Genomic DNA, 12343 nt, shown 5'->3' on the forward strand with positions numbered 1-12343 from the left:
TCCGGCTTCACCTGGAACTGAGGTAGGACTGTGGTAGTTTTGAGTGCATGCCAGTAAATACCAGATTGGCCCACTTCCATGGGTGTTGGTAGCATCTCCCAGCATGCTGAGGGATAAATCTGCTTTGCCAAAACGAAAGTGAGAAGAAATTAAGACACCGGCCACAATTTAAAGGGCCAATGGAAACATCCGATTTTCTTGAGAATACCTTCTTCGGCGAATTTTGTTAAAAAAACAAACGAAACACAGCACGAGCAGCAGAATGACGAATGCCCCCTGTGGGAACCAGGGGGAGAGGCAGGTGTCCTCGCCTGGGGGGTTCAGAGTCTAATACAGTCGTAGATGTTCCAAAATGTAGTCATTGCTCAGGTCCAAAAGAAAATTTGTAAGCAGCTTCAGATTTAAAAAAACAAAAACAAAAACAAAACAGTGAGCATCTTCTTTGAAAGTCATTCTCTGATGCGTGACGTCACGGTGATAAAGCCAGACAGATCCTCACTCTGGAAAAGAAAGGAAAAGAGTCAGCGGTGACTGTCAAGGGCACAGTGCAATCTCCAGTTAGAGGAAAGGTCCCTCTCAAGCCGCCTTCACCGCCCGTGTCTCTGGCAAACACAACTCCGTTTTCCAGAAACAACTTGGAGGGGGAACCCGCCCCCCCCCCCCCACCAAGTGTCCGAGGAAGGGGAACAGCCAGGTTAGGGTGACTGTGAGTGTGCTTTCGTGAGGCCCTGGGCCAAGTGGGAGGCGGAGGCAGGGGGGCCCCCTCGCCCTTGCCCTTGGGGAGACAAAGGGAGCTGAACTCCGCCTCGGGGGACCCTGGCACAGGATCGCCTGTCCCGGAAACGACCACACCGCACGATCTCCTGCAGAGACAGCCTGACCGCAAACCCTCCTGGCCAGGCGGCCGGGTCCAGGTTACGCCATGTGCTCCCAGGAGCCCCGTAGGCAACACAGTGTTAGGACCCGCCAACAGCTCTAACTGCGCACTCCCTTCCAGGCCCGAGGATCAAGCTTCTGTAACCTGCTCCCCATTTCTATCGTTTCCAGCATATTCTTACTTAACATGTTCCTCTTTAAGGAAATGACCAACTTGGGAGACTTTGACATTTTATAGCAAATTGTCTTTTTAAGCTTCTTAGTTGCTTTTTTTTTTTTTTAAGATTATTTATTTTGAGAGAGAGGGAGAGAAAGAGAGAGAGAGAGAGAGAGAGAGAGAATCCCAAGCAGGCTCTAGGCTCTGAGCTGTCAGCACAGAGTCAGACACAGGGCTCAAACCCATGAACCGTAAGATCATGACCTGAGCCGAAAGCAGGAATCAAACACTTAACCCACTGAGTCACCCAGATGCCCCAAGGCTTCTTGGGTTTTTGATTAAAATGCCAAGTGGCCCTGTGCACCACCCCCAGGGTCACCCACGGGCCCTGCTGGCCACACCCTGCCCTGCGGTTGTACTAACCCACTTGCACTTGGCACGCTGCTCTAAAATCATCACAGCCCCTCCCAGACTCTCAGTTTACTTTTGGGGGGCTCTAATTCTTCTCTGTTCACCTTGAGTGCAGAGGGCTGATTCCAGCAAGAGGAAACTCCCAGCGCACCCTGCGGCCAGGAGCGGACCCTGGAGGCCTGGAACCAGCTCCCAGAGTCATGTCCTGGGTGCAGCCAAAAAACAAAGGCCTGGACACACAGGCCACTGTCAACTGCCAACATTCAACGCCCAACGTCCACGTATCTTTTTCATGACCGTGTTTTTAAACATGCCCCACAACGTGATCTTTTGGGGCAATGCTACCATATTTTACTATTTTCACAAAGCCCTATGGCCTTTAAAAAACAGGTAAACTCTTCCGTAGAGTGGAAACAGGGGCCCAACTCTGTCCTGGGGAAAGATGCGCCCTGTAGCTGGCTATTTCGTCCTTGTCCCCGCGACAGACCGCATGAGAGCCCGCACGCAGCTGCTTGAGTCCCTTAAAGAGCGGCTGTTTGCTACAATCCACCCCGGACTTACGTCTCCCCAAATGAGTATGCATTTTGTCACCGAGGCCGAGTGCCAGGCGGACCCCCAGCCACCCCAGAGCACATGGCCAAGATGCAGTCGATCTGCTGACCGAACACGGTTTATTTATTTTTTTACAGGGCTGAATTCCCTCCTGTTAGCCCGACATCCATTATCTTGAAAACAGCTAAGTCAGTAAATTCCTCACTTTCCCAGACTTCAGCGCAGTCCTAGAAACACGGGTGACAGGTACCCCGTGTGGAAGGACGCTTCGCCGTCACACCATGAGATCGCTGTGCACCCGAATTGGGGTGAACAGGTAACTGTCTCTTTGTGACGTGCAAGTATCAAAACCTCACTTCTATGCTTGAGCATCGCGGGCAAGTTTGAATACAGGCAGGGCGATCCTGGCTCGCACATTTGTGCACACGGCGATTTCTCTGGGGCCGGGGCCTCCCTGAGGCCCCCGGGGGGTGCTGAAGGGTGGAGGGGAGCCCCCATGGGCCTCTGACCCCCGGGGCAAGGAGAGGAAGCAGCTTTCGTGCCTGGCGCTGAAGGGTGGCCAGGCCGCGGTCAGGGAGAGAGCTGGGGGCATGCCAGGCGGGGTGGGGGTGGCAAGGAACACGATTCCCTCGGACACTGAGGCCCTGGGCTGCCCCCTGTGATCCCACAGGTGGGCTGGGAGAGCCCGTGACGACTGCAGAGGTGACCCCGAGCGCGCACACACACCGTCACAGCGACAGGTACCTGCTGTTGGCCATGGGAAGGATGCAGGAACTGCAGGAAGAGGAGAGACACCAGCCACCAGCGCAGAGACCGAGGTCGGCACGAAGTACGCAGGGCTCCGAGCACGTTTACGCACACAGATGTGCACGAGAGCAAACACATGCACACACACCCCGGTGTGGCAGCGGGAGGGCTGAGACTGAGGGCCCCACGGCTGAGGACCCCGGGTCCACGTGGCCACCCAGCATCGTTCCAAACACCCACCCCTCGGTTTACCACCTTCGTGCCTGGGTCCCCCACCACCCACTGCAGTCCCAAGAGCCGGCGGAGGCCTCGCGCCCAACAAAACAGCTTGGTTTCATCTAGCATCCTTGTTCGGATGCAGGAGAAGGAAGGGAAGCGGAGAGCACCCTGCTCCCCCAGGCCCAGAGGAAGGGCTGGAACCCCCTCTCTCTGCCCTGCTCCTCTAGCCCCAGAGAAAGGACTGGAACCCGCCCCCCCCACCCTGCTCCCCCAGCCCCAGCTGGAACCCGCCCACCCCCTCCACCTGCTCCCCCAGCCCCAGCCCTGGAGGAAGGGGAAGCAGGAGCTAGAGCCCGAGAGCCGAGCACACTTGTCTTTCCATTTGTTTACTGACTTTTACTCTATGTTAAATGTTTGTTTATTTTGAGAGAGAGTTCAAATGGGAGAAGGGCAGAGAGAGAGAATTCCAAGCAGGCTCCATGCTGTCAGCGCAGAGCCGGAAATGGGACTCGATCCCAGGAACTGTGAGATCACAACCTGAGCAGAAATCAAAGAGTCAGATGCTTAACCAACTGAGCCCCGCAGGTGCCCCCTGACATCCTCGCTTTTAAATATTTATGCTTCCTAATGGTGATTCCAGCAAAATTTCACATACCATATGATCTGCGTTAATTCCAGTAGAAGCAAAGTATAAATTATTAATTGTACAATCAATCCACCCTGAACATTTGTGAAAATGGGAGATATTCCTTGAACGCGTCAAGTGTAGTGGCAAAACAAAACAAAACACATGAGGACCCACGTGTTGCTTGTGCAGGCGTTACCAACATACCCGGATGCTGGATTCCGGAGGTAACGCATCTAAAGAGAACCTAAACTTATCGGCCTTCGCTGAATTTGTCATAGGATCACACGCTGTGCTATTCTGTAGCTTAGACACTACTTTGTAAAGAAACCCACTCACAGCAGCATTGATCTAAAGTAGTTGATTTAGGGGCACCTGGGTGGCTCGGTCGGTTAAGTGTCCGACTTCGGCTCAGGTCATGATCTCATGGTTCGTGAGTTCAAGCCCTGCGTCGGGCTCGGTGCTGACAGCTCAGAGCCTGGAGCCTGCTTCGGATTCTGTGTCTCCCTCTCTCCCTGCCCTTCCCCCACTCGTGCTCGCTCTCTCTCTCTCTCTCTCAAAAATAACTAAACATTAAAGAAATACTAGTGAGGGATGTTTGGGTGAATCGGTCGGTTAAGTGTCTGACTCTGGCTCAGGTCACGATCTCACAGTTTGTGAGTTTGAGCCCCATGTCAGGCTCTGTGCTGACAGCTCGGAGCCTGGAGCCTGCTGGGGATTCTGTGTCTCCCTCTCTCTGCCCCTCCCCCGCCTAAAAAAATAAATAAACATTAAAAAAATTTTTTTTAAGTCGTTGATTTAAGGGAAAAATACTCTCACACTCGTTCCATATGACATGCCACACTGGCCACGTCTTCTCCATCTTGTTTTTGCTCTATCACACATGACAAATGATGTTCACAGGAAGGACAGAGTTCCATGTACTGGTTACCACCACTCCTGAGGATGGGGGGGGGGGGGCCGGCGGCTCCCTGCCTGTTCTCTTCCATTTAAAAGAGCATCAGAATGCAAATGAGCAAAGCACCCTCATTAAAGGCCCCACCTTCAATTCAATCTGGGCTACTTTATGAAAAAAAAAAAAAAGGGAAAGACATAGAAAACAAATCACTAAATAGTACATCACTAAACAAGTCGCAGAGCATCTTTGCCACGGACAGCACAGATGTTGGAACACGGACCCCGTCATGCCACTGGTGAGCTGGGTTCCGTGATTACAAACACATTCGTGGAAAGGACAGTGAGCATCAGGTCTAGAATGTTTTAGAGACAAATCGGGGAAATCGTCAGCAGGGCAAATAAATTCAAGCAACGTTTTAGATACACGTTCTGACCCATTGCTTCCTCGTTCTGATTTCTCATGAATATGTGGGTTTGGATGTGCTTGGCTTCACGGTCAATATTTGAGTGGCCAGAATTCAGGGCACAACGCTGTCCACAGAGACCCCTGGTTCTCTCTCTGCAGAGAGCCTCGTGGGGTGCCCCCCAGATTCCATGCGGAGCCCCAGGGAGGGCCGTATGTGGAGATCTGCGTAAGGCCTCACAAGGCCTCACTCAGGGCTCCATGCAAGCCCCGGGACTTTGCAGACTCTGCGATGGGTTGGGGGGGGGGGGGGAAGGGTGCTCCCAGCACAGCTGCACAGAACAGCCTCCTCCCTCCACTGGTGACCAGTCCCCCGACCGAAGAAAGCACATCTATACTTAGCAGGTAAAAACGACGTAACATTTTCAGGCACATGGGAGTTAGGGGTGCTGGGGGTACCGAGCCGCATGACAAATAAAACAACATACTTCTCAAATTGAAATTTCTATTTCTAGTGGAAACTACGCTTAGGAAGAAAGAGACCCGCGGCGAGCCCAGACACGTCACCCTGTGGCCCACTTAAACCTTTGATGTTAAACATAGGATTACTAGAGAAAATAAACTTTTCAGTTGTGTGAGAAATTCCTAGAAAAATAAACCTGATAATTCAGTATCTCCTTACTTGACTAAAAGCAAAACACTCGTGAATACACCCCAAAAAAAAAAAAAAGTAATAAAGTAAGGTTAAGTGTGATAACCAACAAGCCAGAGATTCTAAGAAAAACGGTTACTCGAACTTTTCATTTAAATAGGAAAAAAATAAATAAATAACTTAAGAGACAGGGAAGAAGTTCCCGGCAGTAAATTACTTTACCGACTCTCCTTGTGAAAGACGTGAAAATGTCTTTTATAGGAGATCCCACTTTCTAATTTTTTTTTTTTTTTGAGAGAGTGAGCGAGTGGGGAAGGGGTTGAGAGAGACAGAGGAGAGAGAGGGAAAGGGAGAGAGAGAGAGAATCCCATGCAGGCTCCACACTCAGTGCAGGGCCTGACTCAGAGCCCGATCCCACGACCCTGGGATCACGACCTGAGCCAAAATCAAGTCGGACACTCAACTGACTGAGTCACCCAGGCGCCCTGACAAGGCCTTTCCTCTGACAAGTGAAGTCATTTCATCCTGAGTGCTCGCTGTTGAAGAAATTTCCCAGCACCAAGTTGCAATTTGATGGCAATGACACAGCAGGAGACGGGAGGGGGTGGGGGAAGGGGCAGGGGGTCAGAGGGAAAAGGTTGAGTCCTGGTATGGGGCTGGGGTTCATAATAGGTAGCTCTCCTCCTTCAGCTCCTGTTTAATCATTCACAAAGGACCTTGTCTTAATCACCGAACATCAGAGCTGTTGGGTGTCCTGGCCTGTGAGCTACTGCACTGAACCTTCCCTCCACTGAGCCAAGCCTCCCACGGGGGCCTGCGTGAATTCTCCGATGCCTGGCCTCAGCAGACCTCCACCCGACCCTCCAGCCTTCCTTTCTTTTCTGTGCTTGTTATTAAAAAGCCGGACATGCCCATCCCACAAGCTATGCTTCTATGGTGAGAGTTTTCCATCATCCCTGTAGCAGCAACGTCCAACAGCATAGGAGAAATATTACTGATTATTCTTCAGCCCAGACCCCCGAAGGACAAAAGTGCCCCCTGCATTGCTGGGGGACCCTGCTCTTAAGTTATGAAATGTCGGACCCTCCCAGGTAGAAACCAGGTGAGGGAGCATCAGTGACAGGTCAGCAGCAAAGGACAGCCCGTCCCCCAGGGCTCTGCACGCACTCCTCCACTGAGGCCATCGCTGTCCATTTCTACAAGTAACGAGAGAGGGGTGGGGCTGGGAAGGGGGACAGGAGGTCTCTGACTTTCACTTGGGCCCTGGGAGTTTACACTTTACCGCCATTAACTCGTTACAAAACTCCCCAGTGACACAAAATACCACACAGGCAATGGCTCACTGCCACATGCACCTGTCTCCCCAGTGAGCTGAGGACTCGAACCCTGCCCGTCCCCATCATCTGGCACGATGCTTGTTAGAGCCTTTCTAAAGCTTTGATGAATTAAGTTGAAAAAAAAAACCCATGTGGTTTATGCCATGTCTCAAAGGCAGAAACGCTTAAAAAAAAAATCTTCTAAAGGAGGAGGCAACTTTAGAACTGTCTGAGGCCCAAGTGAAAAGAAAACCCTTCTCACCTCACAACAGAGTGGGTTCTAAGCCAGAGGTCAACAAGGTAGGGCCAAATCCGACCTGTTGCCTGTTTCTGTAAATAAAGTTTTATTGGCACCCAGGCTCATTCACTCGCATATGACGCTTCTGCATTTCAATAGCAGAGGCCTGTGGTTGGGCAGGCACTGTAGCAGCAACCTTCCCCCCCACCCACCCCCAGCATGGGAAGGCACCCAGGAGAAGGAAGAAGGTTGAAGTGGTCAAGACAGGCCCACATATCAATATCTGTGTGTTACACCCGGAGACTCATCGAGTCCCCGGGAAGATTATCTGTGAACTTGCATCCTTTAGAAATGCAACGTTGTCTGCTGAAAACCATGCTCTCCTGTTACAGGCCCTACTGAAAACGAGGAAGGAAGCCATCAAATCATTTAGGAAGCCAGCACTCTTTGGGGAGTAATTTCCCTCACCTACAGCTCTTTTACTTGGTGTTTCATACGGAACGCAAAAGTACTAAGCACGTATGATTATTACTACATCCTGTGGCACGACTCTTTCAACATTAACAGAGGTGAAGTTATAATACACTGGACCTGAAATTCAAGAGGGGTCCAAATAACCCTTTTCTCTTTCTCGGGTCACTTACGAACGTGAATGTAACTGTTATGTTTCTGCACCGAGAAACAGTACGGATACTTGAGCCAGGCGATAGGACGTGCAGTAAAATTGCAAATATCCCACAAGCAGTGCGATTCGTTCCTCAGATTTCATGCATTATTACGCTTAGGAGTTTACACTGATGTAAAAAATACGTATTTTACGTATCCTATAGCAATGTTATATTGTTTATATCTGATGTTCTCAAACCTAAATATTGTGTTTTTCCTGCAGAATTAAGGAATGTATAAGAATTTATTCAAAATATATCCAACCCCCAAAACCCTATTGTTACAGACCACTTCGAATGCACCTTTCTTTCTTTTAAATATCTAACTATTTAAGACTTGCTACTGGGGTTATTTTAGTTTTAGGACTTCGTTCCTTTGTTTTTATTATTGAAATCGAAATAGGCATTTTCTGGAAGTCTGAAATTAAGCCAAATACAGCTCAAATCCCACTATAATATCACTGAATAAGAAACAGACCTGTGAGTATAGTTAAAACGGTATGCCTTCAGGATTCTAAGATATACTCTGTTTTTCACATTTAACATACAATAATTTGGGAATGTGTTAAAAATAGAGCGTAGTAATCAATAAAGTGCTTGTCTTTCATCACAAGAAAAAAATGTTTAAAGAGAACAGGGGGAAATTCTGGAACCCACCATGGCCGCCCCTCCCCCGCCCCACCCCTGCCCAGCCACCTCCTTTTCAGGTAGAGTGTCCACTGTGCATAAGCGCTTGGTGGCCTGACCGGTCCCTGCTCCTGAACTACAGGCCACACCCTCCCCGTCTAGAACGTCCACATCGCACAGGATGTCCACGTTGTCCACTGGGGGGGGGGGGGGGGGGTCAGAATCGATCTCACTGAACAGCCCTTGTGAGAAGGGGCAGCCAGCAAAGCCAAGGCTGGGGGTCGCACCCTGCCCACCCCCAGCAACTTCCCGCCACGGTCACTCATCTCGAAGGCATCCCGGGAGCTCAGGAATGACTCAGGTGAAGGCGCCCCTGTGCCTTAAGCCAAACGCCATTCCAAGGGCTCACTGCGATATGGGTGTGGACAGTCACTGGCCCGCCCCGCAGGAGTAGGGGTCCTGGGGCCCAGGAGCCAGCATTTACCTATCTGTTCCTTCCAGAAATGGGCACGTCATTCTCCTCGCCTGGCGTTGCTCCCTGGGCCACCGTGAAACCACCCAAGGAGGCTCTATGTACCGGAGTTATAAACCAGGAAGTGGAACACCTTCTAGAGACACACGGGACTTTTCTCATGCACAGGGACACCTGCTTCCTGCACCGCTCGCCCCCAGGCAGCTGGGTCCCCCCCCCCCCCACTTTCTTCCAGCTCCTTTAAATGATGTATACACGTAGCCACATGTTTCGTTTTGAACTACAAAGACTTCGTTTTAATGAGCCCGGGCGGCCCTTCGCTGCCAGAGGAAGCCTGACTCCTCCCGCCCCCTCCCTGGGCTAACGTGCGTGGCCATGGCTGTGGCATCGCCCAGCGCGCCTGCCATCGCGGCCCTTTCTTCATTCAAAACTATACCCGTGAATGACGTCAGGAGCAAGTGTGACTTGAAGCAGCAAATAAACAACCGATGAAGGCACAAACACAACGGCAAACAGCTCCCGGAATGAAATGAATCAGCTCGTTTTAATTGGACAGAAGCGGAACAGAAGCAGAATTGTTTTTCCGGGGGTAACTCCGGGCCATTTAAAGCTAATAGCTCCCAAACGCGGCACAGCACGCCTGGCCTGGCTGCTTTCTTCACGTCCTGCCGGCGGGACGGGACGCCCGGGCAGGGGCCGCGTGCGCCCGGTGCAGACAGCTGCCCCGTCACGAGGGCACAAATGCCCCTCCGCACCGAATGTGCCCGCAAGCACGACGCCACCAGCCAGCTGGGCTGGGTTCCCCTCTCGAGGCCTCACGCACGCCAAGTGCACCTGCCTACGGAGCAACGTGCAAACTCCCTTGCCCCCGAGTTAAGACCCACATCCAAGTGAAACGCTATTGGTTAACCTTCCAGTAATGACAAACGCAAAGTGCTGAGCTACAAACCGTCTTTATAAATTTCAGCTGCTGGAAAAGAAAACGGAGTAAGACAGCAGGGCACTGCTCCCGCCTCAACCGCCCCCCCCCAGCCCCCACTTCACAACCAGACAGCACCAGGGGCAGGACAAACACCTACAGGCGTTTTTCCAGCCAGAACGACAAGGGGCCTCCCCGTCACTCACGACTGGAGTCTCAACAGAGTAAGGCTGCCGACTCCCCTCTGCGGCCTTGGCAGAACTTAGCGGCAGCACCTGGCAGACATTTCAAAGGCTCAAGTGCTGGGGGGGACCTCACGCACCAGCGGCTCGGGACCCCAGGATGCCTGAGTCAGGCTCCCAGCCTGGGATTTCCCAAGGCCTCCTGGGAGATTGGACAGAGCAGGTGGGTTGGACACCTTGGCCCCCCCACCCCTCCTGGAGGCCCAGGGAGACACTGCTGAGACACACGTGATCACACATGTGCGTCACCCTTCCCTCTTCTCCCGAGAGAAGAAAGCACGAAGGGGCAAAATATCCAACCACAGAAAGACAAGCTTCCCCAGCTGCTGACGCCCGGCAGGGGGAAACAGTCAAATCGGTATGAAGACATCACTCGTGGCACTCAAAGAAGGCTGTACTGTCAGCCTGACCGGCCTGTCACATTTCCCGGGCAGAATCTTCTAGGGCTTTTAAGAACGGCTTTAAAAGAGGGGCGCCCGGGGGGCTCAGTCTGTGAAGCGTCCGGCTTCAGCTCAGGTCACGATCTTACAGGTTTGTGGGTTCGAGCCCTGTGTCAGGCTCTGTGCTGACAGCTCGGAGCCTGGAGCCTGCTTCCGACTCTGTGTGTGTCTGTCTCTCTCTGCCCCTCCCCTGCTCATGCTCTGTCTCTCAAAAATAAATAGACTTTAAAAACAAACTTTTAAAAAAGAATGGATTTAGAAGTGACGGGCCTCCCTGACCACCTCCCTGAAAACCACCGGGACAGAAGGCGACAGCAGACGTAAGCTGCACACACAGCATCACCCGCTCCCCCCACCCCTGCACAGCACAGGCTCCATGCTCTTCCTTCCAGAGTGCGGCCGCCAGCAGGGTGTCCCATCCAGGGAATCCTTTCCACCAGGTAACAGCTACCGGTTGTGTGACTTTGTGACACTCAGCACATAGGAATTCATAGAGAATAATTCTTAGTTTCTCCATTTTCCTCAAACAACAACAGGCCGTTTTGTAATTTCTACTTGATGTACTGGGGCGAACACGAGGGGGGCTTCCAAGCGACCTACGCAAAGGGGAACAGGAAGAAGGTGAGTCCATTCGCTCCGCTGTGCACGGGGAGCGCAGGACCGCTGGTGAGTCGGGGTGTGGGAACCTTCGGGGCCGCACGGACAAGGGCGGACCCCACGAAGGCCCAGATGCGAGCCCGGACCCTCCCCACCCCAGACCTGCTGCCCCCACTCCTGCTGGCTGCCACCAGGCCTCACCCATCAAGCTTCTAGAGTTACCTTAGGAAACAGAGACATCAAGGAGGCCAACGGGCACACGCGTATTTTCTAGAACACGCACTTGGAGAATCTAAATGTTCCATCTCTGGTCTGGAAGAGGCAGGAGGGACCCCTGAGCAGCAGGAGCAACGACGGCCAGGACAGGTAAGCAGGTAGTTAGGTGAGGTCACCGGTCCTGGTAAAATGGACCAGTTTATGTATGCTGACTTTTTTTTTTCCCCCTTATTTTGGAAAAAAGTAAAACTAACCCTGAATCCTGAGGACAGACCCAAATACCGTGCCAAGTTCTTAAGACCACATCAGCTACAAAGAACTGCCCGCAAGGCCATCTGCCAGACGGCCATGCTTCTCACACACACAGTGAAGGAGGCAGGGTCCCTGGACGCGGGCGGCACGCCAGCTTTTCTCACGTTCTGGAAGCCTTGGCTGCTGGCTCACTCCATTAGCGCCTTCCTGTCAAGGGACCGGGACTCGGGGGTAAGTGGCCGCGTGCACACTGACCCAGGTCCAGACGCACCCACGGCTCATCCAGGCTGAGGGCCTTTATCCCCCCAAAGAAGGTGCAGCCTCACCAGGAAGACACAGAACCAGGCAGGAGCAAACCTACCAGGCCAACAGCTCCCTCCAGGTTTGCTTAAGTTTGTTTATTTATTTTTGAGAGAAAGAGGGAGAGGGGGAGAGAGAGGCAGCATGAGCAGGAGAGGGGCAGACAGAGAGAGAGAGAGAGAGAGAGAGAGAGAATCCCGAGCAGTCTCCATGCCGTCAGCGGGGCTCAAATCCAAGAAACCGTGAGAGCGTGACCTGAGACAAAACCAAGACTTGGACGCTTAGGGGTGCCTGGGTGGCTCAGTCGGTTGAGTGTCTGACTTCGGCTCAGGTCATGATCTCATGGTTCATGAGTTCGAGCCTCACGTCGGGCTCTGTGCTGACAGCTCGGAGCCTACAGCCTGCTTCGGATTCTGTGTCTCCCTCTCTCTGCCCCTCCCCCCGCTCATGTTCTGTCTCTCAAAAATGAATAAACATTAAAAAAAATTAAAAAAAAAAAAAAGACTTGGACGCTTAACCG

General features: G+C 52.2%; 1 protein-coding gene across 1 annotated transcript in view; it reads right to left on the reverse strand.

Moving 5' to 3' along the window:
• Nucleotides 1-233: 233 nt before the first annotated feature.
• Nucleotides 234-12343, reverse strand: part of IRS2 (insulin receptor substrate 2) — a 28997-nt gene continuing 16887 nt past the window's right edge. The window contains exon 2 of the mRNA XM_042930194.1: nucleotides 234-500. Within this exon, the coding sequence (XP_042786128.1) occupies nucleotides 496-500 (5 nt within the window). The 3' untranslated portion in view covers nucleotides 234-495. The remainder of the gene's footprint in view (nucleotides 501-12343) is intronic.

The sequence above is a fragment of the Panthera leo genome, chromosome A1, assembly GCF_018350215.1.
Source record: "Panthera leo isolate Ple1 chromosome A1, P.leo_Ple1_pat1.1, whole genome shotgun sequence".
Lineage (NCBI taxonomy): Eukaryota > Metazoa > Chordata > Mammalia > Carnivora > Felidae > Panthera > Panthera leo.